General features: G+C 42.3%; 2 gene segments (V, D, J or C); both read right to left on the bottom strand.

Moving 5' to 3' along the window:
* The window catches only part of LOC116418884, a 59,617-nt gene that overhangs the window by 16,611 nt on the left and 16,254 nt on the right, over positions 1 to 26,752 (bottom strand). Inside the window, 2 exon segments of the C gene segment in view lie at positions 14,870 to 14,878; positions 15,431 to 15,743. Of these exon segments, the coding sequence occupies positions 14,870 to 14,878; positions 15,431 to 15,439 (18 nt within the window).
* LOC116418885 lies at positions 1,505 to 2,484 on the bottom strand. The segment is given in 2 exon segments: positions 1,505 to 2,196; positions 2,296 to 2,484. Coding segments are annotated over 2 exon segments (489 nt in total).

The raw sequence follows: 26,752 nt of genomic DNA, 5'->3' as shown, positions 1-26,752 counted from the left end.
TTTCTACTTTACCCTATAAATGGTTATTACTATTAAAGGCATGTGAGGAAACAGAATTAGGGAGTTCAAACTGAGCCAGGATTTCAGTGCAAATTTTCCGGATCCCAAACCCTGTTCATCAATTACTTCACAGTTGGAAAGATATGTGTAAGGAGCGCAGTTCCCAGGTATAGTCTAGGTCTGTATAACACAGAGAATCTGTATCTCAAATGGCCATATAAAAGATGCTGGGTATTGCTTTCTAGGAAGCACAGAACGTATGAAATGAAATAAAAAGTAGATGAAATGTCTGATTTGCATATTCTAAAAAGCAATGAGTAGGCAGTGCCAGCACCTAGCAAAATAATCTGTGAGGAGTGGGACTAGTTGAATCTGAATATCAAATTATATCTCACAATTTACTTTCTTTGTATTTGTCTTTCAGTGACACCAGGAGATTATAACATCTATGAGGCCATTTGAGCCATGCATTTCAGAATGACAATCAATCATTGCTGTCATGGCTGGCCTGTTGCCCTGCACATGTCAGGGGGAATACAAAGAGTTTCTAAATCTGCAGTAAGTTAGAAGACGAGGTGTTCTCTACATTGGGTCCGTAGTGTTTCGGTCCGGGGCTCTGTTGAGACAGCCTACTCCAGTCTCAGATTGGGCCACACAGGGTTGGGCCTGGTTTGTGGATGTCTCTCTGGCAGGTAAAACCACAGTTTCCAGAGCTCCTATAACCTCCCTTCAGATCTCATATCACAGGAAACTCAATAATAGTTGGGTCTCCTCACTTTTCTCTCATTACCAGGAGAAACAAAAAAAACATGGAAGTCAACAAAACACTATCTGCTTGAGAAAAAACCCTTGCCATTGCATCAGATGATACAATATACTGTTGCCATTTACTGCAATAGGAAAGTCTGGTGAGGAAAATAATACATGCTTGGAGATTGGGGGAAGGGAGTGGAACTGGAATCAATAATTTTTTGGCTACTTGTCAGACATTCAAAAAGAGAGGTACCGAGCTATAACGTAATGGTATAGATATGGCTACTACTATTGTTCTTGCTATTTTCTAGGTGTGGCTGGTAAGGCCTTGGACATGAACAAGTCCTAGGTCACTCTAAGAGAGCAGAAAGCAAGCCAGGGCTACCCAATTTGAAACAAGTGTGTGGCCAGCCAATTGGGATTGGTTCTAGGTTTCAGAGTGAAGAGTAGGAAATTCCAGCCTTGGTTCAGCAGGCACTTCTATTATAAGAATTTACTAATGTAGTCAGAAGAAAAGCTAATCTCTACTTCCCACTTGCCCATATGTGTGATGGGCATACCAGGGAAACTGCTCTGATTAGTAGGGATTTCAGAATAGATAGGAAGCTATAGAAACAAAGGGCAGTAAATAGCTATGGGAAGACAACATGGGTAGATGGAGCGTGGAGTCCATCCCTGCTGACCTTTGTCCCCTTCTCAGCAGTGTGGTAGTTACATGTTTGGCCGATACCAGACTTCACTGGGGCCTAGGGGTACCACTGAGGAAGACGATGCATAGGGAAGTTGTCGCAGTTCCCTTTTGAAAGAAATGTGATTCTGCTGTAAGAAGTTCAACACAGACCACAAGAGAGGCAGGAAGAGGCACTGGACTGAGAATCTGAAATGCAAGAGTGTGGCCCTACCTCTGTGGTTAACTAGCTTGAGACAAGTCACTTGCTGTCTCTGTGCCCCAAGTTTCCTCATTTGAAGTGGGGACATTGGGCTAAATATGTTCCAAGAGCCCTCCCTGTTCAAACAGCCTATGAACCAATGAACAAGAGCATTTAGGAGTCTGTTGTGGTTGCAGGAGTATGAAAGCAGTCAGAGGGTGGTCATAGGAAGGTTTTCTTTCAGGTCCCTTCTGACTCTGTGACATTGTGAGATCCCAGCAGGCACAGTAGTAAGTGGCTTCATCCAACTTGGCAACGTTATTAATGATCAGGTAAAAAATACCATCATGTTTATCATCTGCCTCCAAGCGGGGATTGGGCCTGTCTTGCTTGTAATTTTTGGCTGAGCCATAAAGGATTCGTCTCAGGGGCTTCCCTTCTTTTTGTTGATACCAGTGCACAACGGTCTTCTCGAGAAGAACCCCAGACAGCTTGCACCTTATGTGCACTGTTCTGTCTTGTCTGCGTGTGGAGGAGAGTTGATCCTGAGATATTCTCATTTTGGTGTCTCCATCTGAAAAACAAGGAAGGGAAATGAGAGGCACTGAAAACAGTTGACTGTGGACACAAAAATTATGAAAAGACAAGAAAGGAGTAAAGTTAACCTACAAACCCAAGCCAAAGACACAAGAAAAACCCATGAGGTTGACATTGCCAGTGGCTAGTCAGAGTAGACGCTACAAGGGAGCACAGATTAGGACTGAAGATGTAGTGGCAGCTGTTGCTCTGTGATAGGGAGGGAAAGGTTTGTTTTAAAACCAATAAAAGTCCTTCACAGGGAGATCTCTGTTGAAGTGGTATTTGTCATGTTCTGGTGTAAAGACACTATCAAATCCAAGAAGATCTCATGAAAACACTTCTGTTATAATAAGTCAATGTTAACTTCCCCTTCGGAGTAATTCTTTCCTATTGTTTTTTTAAGTGTTACTTTAAATAGGTCTATCTTTGACCTCTTTCTCCACTCCCATTTTGGTCATATTTTGTCAGAGTTGTGCGTAGCTATGCAGTATCATGAGTATTGGAGGAAAAGTATTATCACTGTGTATGGTAACAAATGATATTATAATTTCACAACCTCTTGCAGTACTATGTACATTTTATAGATTGGAAATGTCCCCAGACTTCATAGTGTGATAAATATTAACAATTCATGTGGTTATTGCTTTAGACACTGTGCTGTTATACTCTATTGTGACTGAAGCAAAATTTTGAAGGAAAAAAATATTTTTGGTTTATTACCCTCCACTCTTTTCCCATGCATAATTTTTAGTTTTTGAGAATTAAAGTTATAATTTACTGTTGTTTGGGGAACAATATAAGATTTTATATTTATTTATTTATTTATTTGAGACAGGGTCTAGCTCTGTCACCCAGGCTGGAATGCAGCGGCACCATCAGAGCACACTGCAGCCTCGAATTCTTGGGCTCAAGTGACCCTCCCACCTTAACCTTCCAAATAGCTAGGGCTACAAGTGACTACTTCCACATCCAGCTAATTTTTGTATGGTTTTTAGAGACAAGGTCTCACTATGTTGCCCGAACTGATATCAAACTCTGGTCTCAAGCAATCCTTCCACCCTGACCTCCAATACTCACACCTGGGATTACAAGTGTGAGCCACCGTGCCTGGCCTGTTTTTAAGTTTCTACACATCACTATTTTAGCTGAGATAGCTCAGTGATTTAGTCATAAGGGAAAGGACAGAAAGGAAGTGATTTGTTGAGCGCTATGTCAGAAGCTTTCGTATATGGAGGCTCATTTAGACCTCAGCAACTCTGTGAGGTGACTAATGTTAGCCACACCTGAAGTTGAATAAACAGAATGAAAAGGCATTAAGAACTTTCCTAGATCACACTGTCAGTAAGTGGCCCAGCAGGAATTTGAAATCCATGTCTATGTCACTCAAAAGGCCTTGTATTTTCCAGCACTCTTTCATTCATTCAAAGTCAATAAACCAGCCCAAAAGCCAGCCCAGGCTCCGAGGGGTGAGACAGGGTCTAGCTCTGTCTAATGAGAAATGAGATAAAATTTCTCATTGAAAGAAGCATCAGAGGTTGGGCCCTTGGGCTCGTGCTCAGACTTTGCTCAGGACACATGCACCAGAGAAAAGTGCTCTGTGGTCAGCAACCAGGTGCCTCTAGGAGGCAGAAAAGAGGAGGTGTGTGTTTGCACAGGTACAGCGGGCATGGGAGGCGTTTTTGTTCAGTTACAGTGGATCATTTTGATAGAGTGTGTCCCAGCAGGCACAGTAATATATCCCTGCGTCCTCCTCGGCAACTCGGTGTATTCTCAGGCTGGAGGACAAGTCACTTTGCCATTTCCTTGCTTCATATCTTTCCTCACTAACACCTTGTTCATGGACTACATTTTCATTTGAGGAGATATACAGAATTCGCTTTAGGGGCTGGTCTGGCTTCTGGTGGTACCAGTGTATACATACATTCTTCTGGAAGGTACTGGATTTTATCTGGCATTCAAGAAATGCTGTATTTCCTTTTTTCTTGGTGACGGATGTTACAAGTTGTGTTATGAGATTGTCTCCGTTTGTATCTGAAAGGAAAATCAAAAATTTTGAAATTTTTCAATATGAAATGTTGATGTTGACTAAGATAGTATGTTTGTTTTCTATTAAGGGAAGGCTTGGGTGTGAAGTTCACATTTTCTTCCTGAAGAACTCAAGGTAATGGTGGAATTTGTCAGCTTAGCTTGAATTACCATGTGGCTTTGTTCCACCTGAAAATAGTGTGATTTAAGTGTCCACACTTTAGGTTGATTCATGTCTTTGCTATTGTGAAAGTAGTGCAATAAACATTCATATGCAATGTGTCTTTAAAACAGAATGATTTCTATTCCTTTGGGCATATACCCAGTAAAGGGATTGATAGGGATACCATGGAATACTATACAGCCATTAAAAGAACAAAATCATGTCCTGTACAGGGACATGGATGGAACTGGAGGCCATTATCCTTAGCAAACTAACACAGGAGCAGGAAACCAAATACCACATGTTCTCACTTATAAATGTGAACTAAATGATGAGAACACATGGGCACATAGAGGGGAACAACACATCCTGGGGCCTATCAGAGGGTGGAGGGTGGGAAGAGGGAGAGGCTCAGGAAAAATAATGAATGGGTACCAGGTTTAGTATCTGGGTGATGAAATAATCTGTACAAAAAAACCCCATGACACAGTTCAACCTATATAACACACCTGCACATGTACCCCTGAACTTAAAATAAAAGTAAACATTAAAAATAAATAAATGTCCACACTTTCTGTGCCTCCCTTCCAATGAGCGAGATGTCCCTTGGGTAAAGCAACTCACACGTCCGCAGGGAGGCCACCAGGATGCCTGGTAGCAGGAGCAGCATTCTGCAAGCTCTTGTCCAGAGAGGTGGCTGAATATGGGGTATTCTAATCACAGAGAAAATCTGAGGTCTGAGATGGCAGGAGGAAGTGCGCTTTGAACACACAGCTAAGACCCGCAGACTGCAGGGGAAGGGACCCATGCTATTTTACTCAAACATCCTGTGAAACTGCTTTTCTAACTCAGTGTATCAATGGATTTCTCATTGCTGTGTGATTTTTACTATCTGAAGATGTTTGTGTAAAGAGCCATTTTCTTGCTGAAATATTAACATTTTTTATTGGTCTAAAGCAGAGAGGGAGAGACAAAAAGAGAAACCCTAAAGTCTGCCTTTGAGGTGCCTCGGGGCAAGTGTTCTAACACAGTTGCTCTCACTGCACATCAACACCTAGATCCACTTAGCTGTGGATCTAGGCTAAGGCAAGAGCTAACTTACATATGACCCAGCTTTCTCCTGTAGACAGCCAAGCCAGAGCAAACTTATTTCAGATTCTCTTTCTTTTGAATGTTACCATTAAATGGGAAACTTACAGAGGTTGTGTCCTTGAAGTATACTTTTAAAACAAAACATTTTTATACATTTTAAAAACAAGGGCCATTGTTATTTCCTATTATAAAACAAGTATAGATTCAGTGGGGTCATAAAGAAACCTAGAGGAGAAAATAGTGACTTTTTGTCCCCATCAACCAGAGGCAACTACTATTAACAGTTTGGTGTATTCCCTTACAGGCTAATTTCTGCTCATCTTTTTCATTTGCTTCACATAGATACAAGATGTGTGCTCAATTTTAAGCTCTGTCTTTATAACTTAAGATAACACCAGGAATATTTTTCTGTTCTGTGGTTACTTTCTTATCATGTTCTGACACTTAGCAAGATTCCCTGGTTCACCACCATACTGACCATCAGATCACATAGGGGTCTGCAGATTTTATTTATTTTACATGGCCAGTCCCACAAATTACAGGAACAGAAGAACAAGAAATTATGATTTAATTGATCACTTAGGTTTTGAACTTCTATGAGGTTCTTGTTACTCATTTATTATCTAGTTAATGAAAGTAACTTAATTCTCTGCCTTCCTTTTCTTAACATCACTTCCTAACTCTCCTACTAGTCTTCCTGTATCTCCCAAACAAACTAGTTGTCCTTAAAGCCTGAGGCTCACTTCCCAGGGGAACTCAAACTAAGAATGGTTGACTGTGTCCTTTTCAATAAAGATGCCCTCCCGGTTGTTATAACAGCTCCATGTCCCTCCGGACCTAAGAGTAGCAAGGACTTTTGTGTTGCAATAGCCCATTTGAGTAGTTAGGACAGAGACGATGTTGTCCCCCAACATAGATCATATTTGCTGTTGGGCCCTTTACAAAAATAGTTTGCCAACTCCTGTTTTAGAGCAATTAAAAAATAATATTTAAGGAAAAATGTTTTACCTTCAATTATTCTATTTCCAGTGCTTATCATTTCTTTGTGTGAATTCAAGTTTTTGACCCATATCATTTTTTTTGCCTGAATGACTTCTTCTAACATTTCTTGTGAAGTGCATCTGCTGGCAATGAATTCTCTCAGTTTTTGTTTTGTCTGAAGCTGTCTTTATGCCAAGTGACAGTTTTTTTTATTCAACACTTTGAAGATTTCACTCCAGTGTCTTCTTGCTTGCATAGCTTCAGATGGAAAATCTGCTTTTTTTCCTCTAGCTACCTTCAAGAGTTTCTCTTTATTTTTGGCTTTCAACAGTTTAAATAAATGGCTGTTGTGATCACAGGCAGAAGCCAGGAAGAGGATCCATCCTGGTGGGTATCTGCCTTGTCAGTGGATAATCTAATGCCCCCTCCCTTCCTTAGGAGGATCTGAGACCTGTGCAAAGGAAGTGTGCCAGCTGGGCTGTAGCAGGATCCCTCAGTGTGGAATGAGCCTGAGGAGAGGGCAGGAGCTTCATTTCACACTCACTCCCAGCATGAGTAGAGCAAACGAATGCTAACTTCTTCAGGTCACAGGACACTGCTGAGGAAACGTGGGCATTTGGGATTTCAGAAGGTATTTTATCTTTCAAATTATTTCATATTAAAGTGGAAAAAATGAAGATGACGTTGCAAAAGTATTGCAATGGTTATATAAAATGTATAAGACACCCAACCTGTTTCCTGCCACTCAGTGATTCCCTCTTTGAGTCGCGATCGTATAAACTTACAGGTAATTCCTGGACTGTGAGCACAGAGTACACTGATTTCTGTATGTCCTAGTGTGTGAACATAATCAAGTTTCCAGAGGTTGAGGGGGAAGTCCGGGGAGGTGCAGTCCAACCCTCACAACATGCTGAGCCTGTGCTCCTGTTGGAAGGGGGCCGGTACACGCAGACCTAAAGAGGGATTCTGTGTGGGTGTCCTGACATCTCTCATCTGTGATTCCAGCAAGCACATAACTATCCCCACTTCCTTTTCCTGAGGTTTTATCTTATAGGACAAAGCAGATCTAGGAACATCATTTTCAGCTACAGCCCCTAAGTGAATTGATCAGGTCATGTGTTGAGGAAAATGCATTAAGTTATGCTTCAGCCAGTATAAGCGACTAGATGCCACCCCAGATAGTATTTGGTTTTGTAATATTTTTCTCTGGAAATTAATATTTCAGGTTGCTCCAACTTATTCTATTCAAAACAAGCTGTAAGCAGAGAAGAGAAATCCGTATGAAAACCTAAGGTATAACGATGCACCATTAAAGAATTTCTTTGTTCTCTCCTCAAGAGTCAAAATGATGGGGAACACGTATGAAGGCAGAGAGAGGAGAAGATGATGTTTTCAGCAATGACATCCTGCTGTCTCCCAAGGAGAAGGCAGGGAAGTGTGTGCTTGATGGCCAGTGGCTCAATAATCACAGCAGTAAGTGACCTCACCTTCCTTTTTGTGAAATTTACTTTCAAGGTGGAAGTGGAAGGATGAGCATCATTGTAACTGCAACACCTAATGGACCCTGAGCAGGTGCGATTGTCAACACACATCTGATGCTGACTTTGGTTTCAGTTGACACCAGTTTTTGACTTCGTTTTCAGTCTTGGCTGGGTATTTTACAAGGTATAAAAGCATCACTATCTTTTGCCTTGGGCATTTTAAATTTGTGCCAACTTTAACTCCCTAAGAATAACTGTAAGCAAAGAAAATTAATTCTTGTGAACACCTGATATGTAAAGATGAAGTGATAAAGAATTTCTTCACCTGACATACAAAGTGAAATGACTGAGGAGCATTCCCCAAGGTGAATCTCTACATGCTCCTAGTGCTAACATGCTCTGGTCTGCCAGGCTGTGTTCCCAAGGAAAAGCAGGAAAGTGAGGATGCCTGTACCTAGAATGTTTAGTGTGTGGCAGGGGGAGCTTGGTCTAAGCAGATGTCAAGGAAAGAAGTAGTGGGTCACAGTGACTCCCTGACAGCCCTCTCTGTAGAGTGTAGCGTTGTCAGGTCTGAAATGGCTGGCCCTCTAAATACTCCAGTGCCCAGGAGATCTGGCAATATGGTGATGGTTAGAGGAGAGCTCTTCCTATGAAGGGTGAGGTGTGGGTGAGTGGTGACAGTGGCAATTAACTTCATTTTCTCTCCCCTTCCCTGTTCCCTCCTATTTCATTTTTCAGTAGCCTTAGTGATATGAGGATATGTGATATGTGGATATGAGGATATAGTGATATGTTTTTTGTGCTCGAAGCAAAAATTACTCTTCTTGTGGGTTGACTGTGGATCTAAAACTCAAGGTTATAAAAAACCTGTATTTCTCACTATATAAAATACTGAAAATTTGTGCTGATTTTATAACAAATTTTATAAATGAAAATAAAAGTACACATACGTGGACAGTTGAGTACATTTTTTAAAATTAATTGGGAAGTTGTCATCTATTTCTGCCCCAGAGAGGCCAAACATCAGCTTAATATTGCTCTCCAGAAATTAGAGAGGACACTAGATAAAACCATGCTATGGAAGTGGGATTGGCTTGCACTTGTCCCAGACTGTGGAGCTTATGTCTTGAACACTTTGGTCCTTAGACCCCCACTCCCCACACCATAGTATGTAGGAGGGACCTTCTGAAAAGAGCTTCTGACTCAGTAGACCTGGGCTGAGGCTTGACTGACTAGATTTAAAAGAAGCTCCTATGTGAAGCCAATGCTGCTGGTTCACAAATCAAACTTTGAGTACCAAGGACTTAGAGTATTAGCCTAAATAATTTTATTTTCTAATATGCAATAATAACTCATAGGATCAATGTAGTGCTTCAATTTGTTGAGCATTAGGCATGCCCCAAGCACTTGCAAGAACTTTATTTGTATTATTTAAGTTACTTTTCTCAACAATTTATTCGAGTAATTATTAGTATGTTCTCCATTTTACAATCAGGAAAATGAATCAAACATAGGCTAACTAATTTATCTAAAGTCACACAGCTAATATGGGGAGGGTGGGTGTGTAACAAATAATCATTAAAGAAACATCGAGAAATTGGGAAACACTAAATATGAATAAATGTCACTCATGAGTATATCACTCTAGGGCAGTGACTGCAAATCATTTTCTATAAAGACCCAAATAGTAAATATTTTGGGCTTTGCTGGTCTCTGCTGTAGCTACAGTCATCTCTCAGAATCTGCAGGGGATTGGTTCCAGGACTCCCAGCAGATACCAAACTCCATGTATGCTCAAGTTCCTGATATAAAATGGCATAGTATCTGCATATAACAAATGCACATCCTCCTCTATACTTCAAATTCTCTCTAGATTACGTACAGTACCTAATACAATGTAAATACTATGTATGTAGTTCCTATATTATATTGTTTTTATTTGTATTATTTTTATTGCTGTATTATAATTTTTTATTTTTTTCAAATATTTTTGATCCACAGTTCGTTGAATTCTCAGATGTTTAATGCATAGATACTGAAGACTGACTGACTGTACTCTACCATTCGAGTGCAAAAGCAGCTAGCAAAAACAGCCATAAACAATATATAAATAAATAGGCATGGCTGTATTTCAATAAAACTTTATTTACAAAACTGGAGACTACTGGCCACAGACATAGTTTGCTGACCTTCTGCTCAATAGTAACCAGTATTATCTTGAAGGCTGGTATTTTTGTTTTGTTTTTTTTCTGAGAGCTATAGAGTAGTTATGTGATTAAGTGGAAGAACATAAAAATAATTTTAAGTGTGCCATATATAGTTGTATTTTACATTGTTGTATAAACAATTTCATTAAGTGCATAAATCAATAAAATATTGAAGCCATTATGGCATACATCTTTAAAAGTAGTAGCAGCTTTTTGTTACAATGTGTAAAATCTGTGCAAGTATCAAGAAGATGTTAAAATCACCCATGCTTTCACAGATACCCACTCTTTAAACTTTGGAGAAATTTTTTCCTTTTGTTCTTTCTTCAATACATACATGTATGTACATGAGAACTTACTATTTAAATCAGTTCTGTGTTCAATATCCTCCTTGATAATACATGGTGAATATTTTCAATTTTACTTATAATTCTTCAAAAACACTGTGCTTAATTGCTACATAGTATTTCACTACTTTAAATTCACACAGATGAGGTGTCTTTTCTTCCTGTTCCTCATTCTAGTGTGTCTCTAAGTTTTCTTCCCCGTAAATCTCCCAGGAGTCTCTTGAAAAGTCAAAGTGGCTTCATCTTCTAAGACCTGACCTTGTGTGGCCACTACGGTCACTTTACACTGTTCTTTGGAGGACTAAATAAAATAATCCATGTAAAATACTTAACACTGGGATTGTGAAAAGCTGAATTTCATCTTTTCACTCACCTATTTCTGGAAAGGTTCATGTTCTCAGGCTCTGTATTTCCTTGACAGTCTTCTTACCTTTGCTTCTATGTATGCAACAGGTGAGAGATGAGGTCTCTTGAGACTCACTCAGGCGCTCGGGTCATTCTCCCTGTAGACCACCATGGTCAGGAATCATGGTGGACAGGATGTGGGACTCCAGATTCTGAGTGTGCCCCTGGAAAGGGGCTGACCTGCCAGGGAGGCTCCTGGTATTCCCTCATTGGGCTTTCAATAGCATCTGTCCTCTTACCTTATCAGGATGGTACAAGCTGATCCTCAGAAGGAAGAATGGGGAAAAAATATGTTGTAATTACTTCAAGGACTGTAAGTAGACTGCATGCATGGCAATATGCTGTCAGATATCCATAGTACTAAAGGTAACAATAGGAGAAAATTTTCGAAACTAAGGATTTTTCATCATTAATTTCTTTGTTGTTTGAAAGTGAGTTTCAAAGAAATGAGCGAGGACTTTTACAGTTTTACAGTTTACACTTTGTTTCATTATTTTTTGAAAGTTCCCAACTACCCAATGATTAATCATGGAATAAACATAAAATAATTGTTAATCATTATTTCTTATTTATTAATTTATGAGGGGTATCATGGTTATTTCCTTTGTCGATGCAGGGAGCATGTATTATCTTTCTTCTTAACTATCTAATCTTATTTTACTCAGGATTTTTAGTTTTCTTTGCAGAACCCTGAAAGACAAGATCTCCAAAGCAGAGCCCCCACCCTGAGATCCCCCACTGTGCCTAGGAGCTGGGTTCCAATGCACAGTGCTTGTTTTGTCCCAACACTAAGCCCTGAGTGTGAAGTGAGCTGCATGCTCTTCCTCTAGGACACAGGATTTACACTTTCATCTGTCATATAACCCAAACAGCTGATTGTTTACTTATAGATCTACTTACTTGTCCCTAGATTTCTTCAGGATGGCCTCAAGGTGCTAATAAAAAGCATACAATTACTATGTTTGACAGATCATTCTAACTTTGAAAACCTCCAATGCAATTGAACCAAATGGGAAAATAGTGATAAGAACAGGGAGTATCTGTGTAAAATATATACCGCTTCCTGCTTTCATTCTGAACCATTTAGTTACCAGAAATCTCTAGGTAGTGAATTACTAGACAGATGAACTTTGCTCTAAGCCACCCACCCTGTATTTTCAGAGTTCCCAGATACCCTAATGTTGTGGGAAATAGTGTCAAACTGTTCCTAATTCGGATCCTAATTGCTGACACCGATATGGGATTGGGGGAGGGAAGTGCTGGGAAGGGAAGGGCGTGGTTCCTGTCGAGGAATCCACCCCAGGGCCTGTGTCCCCAGACCTCGGTGAGGACAGGCACTCCTGCCTCCACGCCCAAATGTTACATTTCCCAAGACCACCCTGGCCCACCACGCCCCCATTCTGTGCTTATAAAACCTCCGAGACCCTGGCGGGCACACACAGATGTGGTTGGACATCGAGAGGAACACTCCTGTGGAAGAGCACACCTACAGGGTCTGGCAGGCTGCAGGCCATCGACTGGAGGAACAAAGCGGAGTTTGGCTGGGGTGGCTGGAGGAAAGCCCGGCCGCTGAGCTGTCAACTTCAGGGGAAAACCACCTTCCCACTCCATCCTTCTGGTTCCTCCATCTGCTAAGAGCTGCTTCCACTCAATAAAACTTTGCACTCAGCCTGGCACGGTGGCTCACGCCTGTAATCCCAGCACTTTAGGAGGCCAAGGCGGGCATATCACGAGGTCAGGAGTCCGAGACCATCCTGGCTAACACGGTGAAACCCCATCTCTAGTAAAAATACAAAAAGTTAGCCAGGCGTGGCGGCGGGCACCTGTAGTCCTAACTACTCTGGAGGCTGAGGCGGGAGAATGGGGTGAACTCGGGGGGCGGAGCTTGCAGTGAAGGAGATTGCGCCACTGCACTCCAGCCCAGCGACAGGGAGGACTCCGTCTCAACAAAAACAACAACAACAAAAAACCTTGCACCCATTCTCCAAGCCCACATGTTATCCAATTCTTTCGGTACACCAAGGCAAGAAATCCCGGGATACAGAAAGCTTTCCGTCCTTGTGATTGAGCTGACTAAAACAAGCCACTTATGGACGGCCAAAATAAAAGAGCACCCTGTAACACAGGCCTACTGGGGCCTCAGGAGTTATAAGCATGCACCCCTAGGCACTGCTGTGGAGTCGGAGTCCCACAACCTGCACGTGTGCATGCTCCCCCTAGAGGTTTGAGGAGCGGGGCACCAAAAAGTGAGCCACATCCTCATCGCACGCCCTGAGAGGGGACAAGAGAACTTTTCCCCTTTCAACACCATGAATCACTGATGTAATTCTGCACACCAAGGGAGCAGAATCTAAGATGTCTTCCTGCAACTTTCCAGAAGAGCTGCAGGGGGCAACTCTGGCTGGGCACCCAGCTGAGCAACCCGCTGTAGTTGCCCATACGGAGGAGGATGTGGATGGGCACAGACCTGGAGATAGTTTCAGTGTAGGTTATCTTGACAACTCTAACCCTGTGGTGCCTAATCCAGCAGGCACAGTGGTGCATCACCTCATCTTCTTTCTCTAAGAAATTTATTTTCAAAGTGGAAGCGGAAGTGTGAGTGTTTTTACTTACCTCAAGTTTCTTAGTCTTCCCACCTGAGCCATTTCGAGCAGAGATTGCCAAGAAGACATGTAGATAGTAGATAGTAATATATTTGTTTGGATCATTACACAGGATCACAGGGTTAAATTTTTTTTTTTTTTTTTTTAGACAGAGTCTCACTCTGTCACCAAAACTGGAGTACAGTGGTGCAATCTCAGCTCACTGCAACCTCCAACTTCCGGATTCAAGCGATTCTCCTGCCTCAGCCTCCTGAGTAGCTAGGACCACAGGCGTGCACCACCACGCCCGGCTAATTTTTGTATTTTTGATAGAGACTGGGTTTTACTATATTGGCCAGGCTGGTCTCAAACTCCTTACCTCATGATCCGCCCGCCGTGGCCTCCCAAAGTGCTGGGATTACAGGCGTGAACCACTGCATCCGGCCATGATTAAACATTTTTTAACAGGTTTTACATTTACAGTTTTATATTCTCTTCTTCTAATTTTATATTTAAAAATATATCAGGTCCTTCAAAAGCTCATCTGAATATCACTATTAATGACCTATGACAATATGCACCCTTCTAGACAACTTACCCTATCCAACATCGGCTGAGTTATTTGAAATCTTTGTGTCTCAGTTCCACATCTACAAGTGCCTAAAGGACTTCCAGAGACTTAAGAAATTTACACGATCACATAATAATGATAATGAACATGAAGTATAGATAACAGTACCTGTCACATACCTAGATATGGAAAACCCAAATTTCTTATGTTTTTATATTGAAAAGTCAATTGGTACTTTATTGGCATTTTATTCTCTGAATACACCTAATCACTGGAACCCTGCGCACATGCTTCAGCACACAGTAGTAATTTGTGTCAGTTAATGTTTCGTGATGGTCAGTTCTGTCTCCTCCATGGGGGTAGAAACAATGTGTCTTTTCTTTTATACTCCTGTGATTAAGAAGCAGTTTAGTGTCATTATTCAAGAGGAACCAGATTACCTGGGTTCCTCCCTAGGCTGTCCTGCCACTTATCAGCTCTGTGGTTTGGACAAGTGCATGAACTAATACTCCACTTATTTCAGGAGTTAGATATGTTTGATGAGAACAACAGAGCAGACATTATAGGTAGTGTGGGTTAAAAGAGCTAATACATACAAAGAATTGAGAACATTGTAGAGAACTTACACACACACACACACACACACACACACACACACGATGCAATTCTCTCTTCCTTTACAGGTAAGATCAAGGGTTATTCCAACATGGAGGGTCTCATCCAACAATCCCCGGGGTGACTTGGAGCTCTAGTCTGACTATCTCATGCTGACAAATTCTCCTCTCTACCCCTCGCAGAAAAAAAGGCACTTACTCCTTCCGGAATTTATCCCAGATATCCTAGCATTTACTTAGAGAATTGCAACCCTTAAACTGTTCGATGTGGTCTCACAGACCAGCTCAAAGACATGACTCGTCTGGCAGATCATGCAACCCCAAATCTGTAAGCTTTCATTTCTTTCATTGTAAATGGCACCAGTGACAGTTATATTGCAGGGGGGTTGTCTTGACTGTACGTAATAAGGATCCCTCTCTCAACTGCACCTTGCTACTTACTAGAAGTCTCTAGGTGGTGATATGATGGACAGTGGCATGACTTATGTTCTCTCAGTCCCCAGACAAGTCTTTAACTCATTAAGAAACAGTGTCAAATAAAGATTCTGGAGCACAAGTCCTGGGATCAGGTGGGAATGAAAGTATAAGCATAACCCATAACAGCTTCCTGGAAAGCCCTGGAAGACACTCAGTGAAGGCGAGCCTGAGTCTGGGAGCCCAGCTGGGGACTGGCTGTGGTTGCCCCTGTTGGGAAGGATGTGGTGGGCACAGACCCTGGGAGGGGATTTTGTGCATCTTGTCTCTACAGTTCTAGTACAGTGTAATCCCATCCTGCACAGTAGTAAATGGCCATGTCTTCTTTCTCTACGGACTTGATGGTAAGGATTGAAGTGAGAGTTTGAGAATTCTTTCTTGCTTCCACTTTGTTGCTCCTCTTACCCATGCTGCCTTGAACTGCAGATTTTGTTGAGATAATATAGATCAGATGCTCCAAAGCCTGATTCGGTTTCTGCCAGTACCAGTGAATGACATCGTTTTCAAAGTTTGTGCTCCATATCTTGCAAGGTATGTCAATACTTTTCTTGACTTCCGTGGAAACGGATCGCTGGAACTGCTCCACTTTTGATAATCCAAGTCCAACTGTAAGTAAAAGAGGAGAATTTCCAATGAACATCTGAGAGTGGAAGGGGGAAACATTGAAGAATTATTTTGGTCACACAGCTAGACTGAAATGTTCAGACAGCAACTCACATGCCCAGAAGGAGGAGAAGGCGAATGCTTCCAGCAGTGACATCCTGTCTTCAGGGCGGTGTCCCCAAGGAGAAGGCAAGGAAGTGCGGACCTGGTGGCTAGACACCTCGGGTCAGGGGCTGGAGGGTGTGGCCTGAATTGGGGAGAGAAAAGAAAGTGGTTTTTTGGGCCCTTCAGTGCCACCTGCAGGCTCAGCACTGCGCCCCACTCCTGCTCACACTGCTTATCTGAGATCAGGCTAGCAGTCTTGAGGGGGTTCTCTGCACGAATTTGAGGGGGCCATGGGGATTGCTTAACTTCTATGGAAATGAGAAGGATTTCTAATTGCTTAGGAGTTGTTCATAAACACTTTTCCTCAGCATAATATTTTAAATTGTTGCGTATTTAATAAACATTAACTTTTATAATAGCAAATACTTACTGAGCATTTTCTATTTGCTAGCTTTTTGTTCTAAATGATTTTCACCTTCTAATCTTCACAGTGATCATATAATATGGGTACTTGGAATTTTCATTTTATGGATGAGGTAATGAGACACAGAGTCATCAAGTAACTGCACAGAAGTCACACAGTGGATAGGTAGAACGTGCTGGTAACGGTGCTGGTCGAAGAAACTCAGAGCAATGGGGAAAAATAACAATAAAAACGTCTATGGTCGTATCACGAAGGCCCACTACTATTCGCATTATCATATGCTCGACTGTAGATTTTTTCATTGTAGATACACGAATATTAATATGATTTTATGGACTATAGATATATTTACATGTATAGTGTTCTGTATTCTTTCAGTTCAGCTTATATTCTGAGCAACTTCCCATGTCATTGGAGAATTTTTTATTTATATATATTTTTTGAGATAAGATCTTGCTCTGTCGCCCACCCTAGAGTGCAGTAGCACACTCATGGCTCACTGCAGCCTCATCTTCTCAGGCTCAAGCAATCCTTTCATCCCCAGCCTCTTGAGTAACTGGGACTACAGGCGCACACCACCACGCCTGGCTAATTTTGTATTTTTTGTAGAGACGGGGTTTCACCACGTTGCCCAGGCTGGCCTCCAACTTCTGAGCTCAAGCAATCCACCCACCTCAGCCTCCCAAAGTGCTGGGATTACAGGCGTGAGCAACTACAACCAAAACATTTTTAAATGTCTGACTGTTCATCTTTATCACACAGGGGCTGCCTGACCCTGTGCAGACTTCCTAATCTCTCTGCGTCTCAAATCTCTCATCTGCAAATGGATACAATAATAACACCAGTATTAAAATTGTTATTCAGACTAAATAGCCAAGTACACCTAGTATAGCTCCTGACATACAGTAAATTTTCAGTAATTAGTAGATTTTATTATTACTACTACATTTTTATCTCCCCCCTATTTTTTTTTTATTTTGTAGAGATAGGGTCTTGCTATGTTGGCCAGGATGGAGTGCAGTGGTATAATCATGGTTCACTGCAGCCTTGAATTCCTGGGCTCAAGCCATTCTCCTGCCTCAGCCTCTTGAGTAGCTAGGACTACAGGCATGCACCACCATGCACAGTTTCCCTCCACTTCCAGCCATTTAATTTCCCCAACACTTTTCATTGTTAAAATGCTTTGCTGACTGTTTTGAAGTGGTAACCCAGCTAAATCAAGGGAAACCAGTCAAATATTGTTAGTACTTCATTTTCCCACATTACAGAACTTCTCTTCCCCTCCATTCGGTTCCATTTTATGATTTCCATGTGGCCTTCTTGGAGATCTTCTGGTGCCTCAGGGCTCCTTTAACCTTGGACAGTGATTGTCCCTGTCACTTTTGTCCAGCTCTGGCTCGTGTTGTGTGGGACAGGTGTGAACTCTGACAGCTTGGGTCCTCCCTAGGAGACAGGAGATGAAGCAGCTGGCTCGGATGGCTCCTCCTAAAGCAGTTGCCCTGTTTACCCTCTTTTCTGATAAATACCATTTCTGAGATACTCAATGCTGGGGAGTTGAATGTTGAGGAGGTAGAGGTCAGCAGACCAACGGGCCTGTGGCTACAACTAGAAGGACTCACTCTTCCCCTGCACAGGATGTGTCCTGGGAATGGGAAGGAGGAGAGGGCACCCATGCTGCAGGCTGAGCCAGTCTGCAGGGCCCAGCTTAGAGTCCTGGTGCTGCCACAGCTAGGGCAGCCACAGTCACCCTGGAACTCACTAGGCACCCTGCACATTCCATTCCTGCCAGACAGTTCCTTCCACACCCTGCAACTCCAGCAGCCGTGTGTGTGTGTGTGTGTGTGTGTGATGGGGAGGTTGTGAGGAGTGTGTCTAATTGCTGGAGTCCACAGTCTACCTGACTACCTGGAATAAAGGCTGAGAAAATGCATCAGGCATTTTCTTTTCTGTAGAGGGAGATGAATTCATTCATTCACCAAAACCCATGAGGTAAAAATTCCCTAAACACAAGAAAGGATTACTAGCAGTCTAGAAGAAAGACAAATGGTTTAAAGACACTTTTTTGGTTTTTTTTTTTATTGGTTTTTTCAAACAAAGGGAACAAAGACATAATTTATATTATTGAAAACATTGTCAGAAAACAGATATTCACTTTTCATAATATTAATAGTTTGCATTAATTGAGGACATTGTCTGTGGCAGGCTCTGTGCTGCAAGCACCTTTGTCCATTATCTATTAAGTGAGGCTCTTATTATTGTTCCCATTCCCCGGATGGGAAAATAGAAGCTTTGACATAGCAGGCATTTTATTTAAGACCAAGGCATTTTTACAGAGCAGGCATTTTGTCCAAGTATGCACTTTGTTCTGTCAGGAATTAAGTGACAGGACAGTAATTTGCAACAGAGGGTCTAACTCTAGAACCTGTGTGCTTAATGAAACCTTTTATTTCTCCCAAATATATCAATTATATAGATATATGTACACACAAACTTATATACATATATAAAGTACTTGTGCATGAATACATGTATTCTTCTTTTCTGTTGCAGATATAAATATTTCTGGTTGTGCCATTTTGATTACCCAACTAGGAAAAGAGAGAGAGAGAGATGGAGAATAACATAGGCTTTTGACTGAACACCTGAAACATCAAAAGAGCACATTAAATTCTTTTTAAAAATATTCTCACATAATTTGAGCAAAGAGAAAAGCAATCTCATTAGCTCAGAGGAAATTGCAGATGATTGCTGGTAACCAGGCACCTTGTCTACCCAGTCTTTGCCTCCGAGGACAGGTCAGAGGCTTCAGGTCAGTGTGATCGCTTCAGGTGTGTGTGATCGCTGATGTCAGGAAAGGAGGTAAATGGTTCAAGCAGGGACTACTGTTCCATGCCACTCCTGAGGTTTCAGATACATCTGGATAACATTAGCCAGGCTGCAACAACAACAAACCCACCAGTTCATTTACAAGTAATTAGATAGTTAAGCGAGATAGAGATAGAGACAGAGAAGAGATAGAGGTGGAGGTGGAGGTGGAGGTGGAGGTAGAGATAAGTGTATCTAGTGAAGATTGCAATATCAGCAATGTCCCTGAGGGAAGGTTTTCCTTGATTAGTTGTCCAAACCATTTCACACAAGGGGATGTAGACAAAAGTGAAATTAAATAACAAATACTGGTAATTAGTACTTACTGAGTCCTTTCACTACTCCAGGCTTGATGCTCAGCATTTTGTATTTATTATCTCAACTAATCCTCACAACAGTCACTGGAGCCTGTCACACAGAAGACAAAGCTGAAGACGCTCAGGTTGACTCAAGCCCTCTGACTCCAGAGTCTGCACTCCTTGACTTCACACCATGGGGTCACTTACGTGAATGACTTTTTTCATGACCATCAGGTTTTCTCAAGGCTCTGGAATGTAATGTCTGGTGGCTGAATTCAAACATTATTTTCATTAGTTCTTTAATGATTATTTTTGTGTAAACTCATTTTGTCTTTCCATGGGGTTAGGAAGCTTCATAGATTCAATTTATTGAAAGCCTTGTATCTTATCTGTGTGGCTTTATCACGAATTACCTCCTAAACAGACCCCCCACTCCCCAGAGCACAAATAAGGCTTCTTTTTACTAATTAACAAAAGGCATGCCCTTAGGCAGAATAATTAGACAAAGACACCTTTCTCCAGCATGTCACAGCCCAGCTCCAGAGTGTGCAGGGGGTGGGTGTGAGATGGGATTTTGGTTCCCACTGGCGCCCCTTACCCAAGTGACTTTGAGCAGGCCACAGCCACCCCACTAACTTTGAGCAGGGCACAGCGGTGGAACAGGCGCACTGTATCATTCAATGCAGAGGGGAAATGTACACAACCTATACCTGTCATCTCTTGCTCGTTCTGATATTGCGGGGAGGCACTAAACTTACCAACTTAAAATAGTTTCCATCAGGTTAGAGCAGCCTTTTTCAGATGGGCTCGGTCTCTTTGTGGTGCCTGCTTAGGCTTTTCTGTGTTTCTCTCTCTTCCTCCTTCTCATCCCCAGGATGACCTCGCTACCCAGGGGCAGGGTGTGTGAATGAGTTCTTAGAGTTGTCTTCCTGCTACCCTCTGCATCCTCAACAACTTCCAGCACTTTGCCCTGCTGATCTAAGGGATTTCACTCTTCCTCTGAACTGGCTGGTGTAATAACCAGACTGAACTTACCACTATTGACTCCACACCATGTCCTTGGGATGTAAAGTTCCTTTCCTGCAGCTTCTCATCCAAATCCCAGGTGCTGTGCTCACCGGCCCCCTCAGTACCTTTGTATCCTCTCAGAGACCCTGAGAAGCATCTGGGACTCCTACATGCACAGCCTGTGTGGAAAGTGGTACTGCTTTGGGCTCACCTTTGCAAATGCCTTCCACTTTTGGTGGAGTTCTACCAGGGCCATATTAGGGAAGCTTGACAGGAGCCAGACACTCAGATTCTCCTTATGCCTATCCTGGGTTTCTAATGGGCTTTCTATCCCCTCTGGCATAAGGCCCTCAGAGGCAAGGAAACCAGGAAGTTCCTCCATGTAATGCTCTACCCTTCTCACTCTCCCCACCGGCTCGCACTTCCCAGCCAGAAGAAACAGCGCTTCTCCCTGGGAGGGTGTTAACGTCACCGATATCATATGCTGAGTCTTCATATCCAGCAGCTGTAATAAAATTCTGTGTTCTTGGTTTGCCAGGGTGGCCTTTAGACCTACAAATGAGAGAATCACAACTTTAGAAAACTCTTTAAAAAAAAATTGAACCTGATTTTCAAGCCCAACATCTCACAATTAATTCAAAAAGTGAGTTTGTTCTAGGCAACTATATTCTCTTTCTATGGGTAGTAAATATCATGGATTAGCTATAATAAAGATAGATCGAAAGGTGACATGATTTATTTTGGAGAATAAAAATATGTTGGCCACATGTTTCCAAAACATGATCCTCATTACACATTTTGATCATTTCCTTAAGTCTGGGCCATGAGGTTTTGATCCCTCTCCAGGTATCCCACCCATGATATTATCTGCTAAAGCAAGTTCACAATAACAGAGATGATTTTCTGTTTTCTTAGCCTTTTCCCCTCCAGTAAGAAGGAGGGTCCTAGGGCAGAATGCCGGTGGGGAGCAGGGTGAGGGTGGGGTGGGAGGTGGGAACTCTTCCAGATGTGTGTCCAACATGATCCTTTAGCCATGGCTTCTTGAGTCACTGCCCATTCTGTCTTGACCTAGCTCTGCAGGGCTAGGCAGTAGGTCCGGGTCAGTGCATAATTACCCACAAATGCCATAGTTTATTCTATAAAGTTTTGTTTGTTTTTGAGACAGAGTCTTGCTCTGTAGCCGAGGCTGGAGTGCAGTGGTGCAGTGGTGCAATCTTGGCGCTCTGCAACCTTTGCCTCCTGGGCTCAAGCCATCCTCCCACCTCAGCTTCCGGAATAGCTGAGACTACAGGCACGCCCCACCACACCTGGCTAATTTTTGTGTTTTTGTAGAGATGGGGTTTCACCATGTTGCCCAGGCTGGTCTCAAATTCCTGAGGTCAACTGATCTACCCACCTCAGCCTCTGAAAGCGTTGGGATTATAGGCCTGAGTCACCGCACCTGGCCCTATTTCTATAAAGTTAATAAACACTAAGGATATTCAAAGTGGCCCAATAGTGCAATTGAAAGAGCATGAACTATTTGTTTGGACAGATAACTGCCCCTGTCTAAGCATCAGTTATTTCTGTCATGAATAGGTTTACTTACCAGGTTCTTACGATAATCACCTGAGATTCTGAACATGTAGGACATCTATCCCATTTTCTGGCAGTCAATGGGAACTGAATGGATATTAATTCCATTTTGTTCCTTGCCAGTATCTTCACCCTGAGCATTTCACTACGATTAGAATTCTCTAAAAAATGAAATAATGGACCTTGCCTTCTCTCTGAAATAATCATGTAGTTTCAACAAACCTAGTCTCTAAATAGGAACCTAAGTCAATAGGAAATGATGTCAAATCAGAAACTTGGGGGTATAGTTGCTGGCATTTGTGGGGTGCAATTGATAGTCATCAGACTCCCTTTCTGGTTTCCTGTGATCACAGAGGCATCATCTGAGGAACACAGGAAGTGCTGCAAGCTGAGGCTGAGGCCTAGCCAGGGCAGAGGACTGAAGGAGGCTCTTCCACATTGGGAAGGATGTGGTCGCCTACATGATAACAGGGCAAGTGCTCATTGCCTCGGCTCCACTGTCATGCTAGGTTCCTGGGGGCCATTGTATTGGATCATCATGTCTTTCTACTTTTCTGGGAATTTTATATTAAGAACTAAAGGGAAGTAGTAGAATTTTATATATAGAATTTATATACAGAATTTCATATATGGTTGCAACTCTTTGTCTATCATTGACCTTGAACACGGTTTTTTCCAAGTAAATATCAAAGCCTCAAATGCCTGATTTGGTATTTGTCAGTACCTGAGTATGTATGAAAAGTTCTATCTGGATAACCTACAGTGAAAATATATGCTTTGTTTCTGCTAATGAAATAAAGATTTTCACTTGCTTCAATTGTTTTTACCCAGTTTCAACTAGAAACAAACCAGCATTTTCAACGAAACCAAAGTTATCAAGAAATGAGACATTCATTTTCAAAAAAATCCCTCAGCCAATCTGAGAAGTAGGGGAACAAGTTCACATTCCCAGAGTGAAGAACAGGTGCATATCTGTAGCTGTGATGTCCCTTCTGCTCAGACTGAGTGCCCAAGAGAAGGCCAAGGAGACAGGAAACCTGGAGCAGGAGAATGAGGAATGAGGAAGGGGATGAGGAAGCCGTGCCAGGATGAGGAAGGGGAACCTCGTAGAGTGTTCACAGAGAAAATGGGTGTTCCCAGGCCCTGCACCCAGATCAGTCATTTCTGAGGGTGCTGATTGGTCAGGATCACATGGGAACTCTACCCATAGCTATATGACACCATGATAATCAGTCCATTTGCCAGGGTAAAAGCTATTCACATCTTATTGACTCTTAGAAACTTTTAGAAATATTCTTTCTCATTATTATTATTTCATCATGATTATCTAACTGGTTTCAGGGGAGATTTGGTCCAAGTTACCACGTGTGCTATGACCTGAAGCCACCACCTGTCCGCTTTTCCAGGTGAGAGTCCTCACTGGTTTATCTGGCCACCGAACGCTCATGGCACAGACCCAACACTTCCATGACCCACACACAGGGCTCTGCTCTGGACCCACGGTGGATGTAGGACCTGAGAGTCTTATTTGGTGTGGAAGTAGGAGAGCTACCTATCATCTCCTCACTGGGAGAGGAGGGAGTTTCCAAGGAACTCCCAACAGTGCTTTTCCGAGAAAGTCTTTGCAAAATTAGAGTTTCCAGGAATTCTCTAAGCTCTACTGTATTTAGCCTGGATATAGCTCATGAGCCGAAGGTTGGAGTCATCAATTTTGTCTATCTCTTAGCAAGTCTTTGAGAAATATAGCCAACTAGACCAGGGTTTCTCAGCCTCTGCATTATCGACATTTTGGGCTGGATAATTCTTTCTTGTGGAGCTGTCCCGTGCATTGTAGGATGTTTAGTAGCATCTCTGGCCTCTACTCACTAGATACTAGTAGCATTCTCCCTCCGTTTGTGACAATAAAAAATGTCTTCAGATGTTACCAATGTCTGCTGGAGAAGGGATTGCCCTCCATTGAGAATCTCTGGTTTTGTCCTCTTCTTTTGGATTACTACCATTCTCCTGAGCTTAGAATGTCAGCAGAGATTGGGACAAAATGAAACTCCCACTGAACATCCAGTATGTAAAAATTCTCATCACTCAGTGAGCAGTATCACCTAATCTTCTTTGCCACCATCTATTTTCTTAAGGAATTGGAGTGGATATTACAAAAAATACCTCTATCGCTGAGCATATAGCACTGCAGCTTTGCTAGACCACTTGTTACCTGCTACTTTCATATAACACATGCTAGATTTCATTTTTGCTACATCAAAGTCATATGTTGTAGGGATTGTTAAAGCCCCTTATTTCATCAAGAAGGATGCCTTTCCTATACTAGGAGCTCCATAAATATTGACTATCCTTACGAGTAATTCATATGAGAAATCATATTGCAATGAATGAAATGTGTTAAAATTAAACTATAACTCTTTGTTATGGTGTTTACAATTTCCAAAACACTTTTACAAACATTGGCTCATTTAATCCAAACAATATTTTGAGGCAGGAAGGGATTCCCCATGCGGAAGAGGGGGTAGTGTAAGGCCTCTCAGCTAGTAAATGGTACAGCTGGAACTAAAACCTATTTCTTCAATACCAAGCAAATCCACATATTGTGCTATACAGGCGAGCATGCAATCATTCAGTTCTGCTTTTAATTCGAGTTCAACCTGCTGTTAGCTTGACTTGTTGCTCTATGACACCCAGTGGCCTCAACTATGAAAATGAAATTGAAATGCCTATCTACCAGCATTGGCTTAGATAGATGCATAATATGCCTGGCATAAAGTGGGAGCTCAGTGGATTCCATATCCTTCACCTCCTTCCTCTCTACTCTGCCTCCTTGTTGAAGCAGGATCAGCACAGAGTTACTGTTAGGAGGCCTAGTTTTGGTTTTGGGGTATGCTCTTTATCTTAGGATTTTAGTTCTTTGACTTGAATGACAATAAATAACATCTCTAGACAGAGGAACTCCCCATCATGAGGTGTGGTGGGGCTCTCAGCTTTGCCCTTTAAGTGGAGGCTCTGTGACGTGGGGCCTCATGACCAGTCGTGGGGCTGCCATACCCATCCTCTTGCCCCAGAGGTTCCCCACGTCCACACCTCACCTCATAGCAAACATGGGCAAGGAAGAACTGTCTGCAAATGTCCCATTTATCCTATACCTGAGGAGGTGGTAAAAATTAATTCACTGAAGAGTTTGATTCAAAAAATAATGAAGTTCTATAAATAAAAGCATATCTGTAAATTTGGGATGCTTTTTTCCTAAAATACATCCTTTCGGTATTAGAAAATGTGATGATGACAAAAGCTAGGTTTTACTGTTGCAACCAGACTGTGCGTGACAAAAATGAACTTTCTCCTTTTCTTGTTTGGCAAGACTTTTACTTGAATATTCTGGCTCTATGAAGCCTTCCCAGTGATCATTAACTTCTTCCTGCTCAGAACATTTATCCATGTCATGGAATCAAGGACTCGTTAGTTTCATTTTTTTCCTTTGAAGAACAAGTGAATAGTATGCTGGTATTCCTATTGATATTCACTCAAAAGAGTCAGGCTGTTTGATTGCTGCATTATGTTTCATCCAGTAAACTGGAAGTCTTCCTCCTTCAACCTTTTTCATTAAAGGGCGAAATTCCCTACTTGGGGTACACTTACAGGAACACATTCTGCATCCTGGTAAATACACAGAGAAGTCTGAGCCCCTCTTCCCTCCCTTGTCATTTATTCCAGTTCTTGCTGGGTGAGTGTGGTGTGGTGGGAAGAGAAAGTCTTATGGACCGTCACACTCGCTCTATATCCCTTCTCTGCTACTAGTGATGCTTGCATGATCTCGGAGGCTACAGAGTCTCTCTGAATCTCCAGTTCCTCCTCTGAGAAAGGGGATGATAATATCTAAGAGAGAAAAGCATGTAAAGTTCCAGGCCTGACATTGACTTGGCCCTCTGCCCATCCAAGCCCTCCCGGGGCAGCCAGGCAGGAAGCAGAATATGATGTGGCCATCTCAGGCCAGGCTGCAGTTGGGTCTTGGCCTTTCCTCCCTTTCCCGTCCACCTTTGGATAACATTTCTGTGCTCCTCAGCGGACTGAGGGTAAGGGAATGCAGCGGAAAGGTGATAATTAGGGTGAATATCTTTGTGTTCCATCTCGCTGCTTTCTGTTACTCAATAAGCACAGTTTTGGTTACGCTTTTTTTTTCTTGTTAAAAAAAAAATCTTAGAACCCAGAAGTCAGAAAAACTTGATTGCATAAGAAAATTCTCTATAGAGAATTCTCTGCAGATTGTATCTAAGTAAACACCGTTAGCATCAATTTAACTAACTTCATGTGACCCTGGGGAATGGAGCTTAAGGCTGCAAGTGAAAAAAAATCACAAAACGAATAATAATATTTTTATTTCCCCCCGAAATGTCTCCATTTAAAAGGTCGTGTTTGGTTTTGTTTTTCTCATCACTGTAGGAGATCAAGGCAATAGATTTTGTAGTCGGACAGACCTGGATTCAGATCCCAGCCTGGCTGTTTACTATCAAGTATCTTAATTTATCAAAGTCTCAAATCCGTACCTAGAAAATATCTATAAAGGGCATTTGCCCCCGCAACAGGACCGCTGTCGCCATCGCTGTCTTTTAAGATCGCCCAGGTCCCTCTGCCGCCACCACGCCTCTGGGAAGAGGCAGCGCGACCCTCTGGCCAGCCAGCCCCCTCCCGCCGCGCCCTCTGCCCACCTGCCCGCGCACCCCGCCCAC

This window comes from Piliocolobus tephrosceles, chromosome 8 (assembly GCF_002776525.5).
Source record: "Piliocolobus tephrosceles isolate RC106 chromosome 8, ASM277652v3, whole genome shotgun sequence".
In the NCBI taxonomy this organism is placed as follows: Eukaryota; Metazoa; Chordata; class Mammalia; order Primates; family Cercopithecidae; genus Piliocolobus; species Piliocolobus tephrosceles.
Note: the sequence above shows the minus strand (reverse complement) of the source record. Positions and strands in the feature narration are given on the sequence as shown.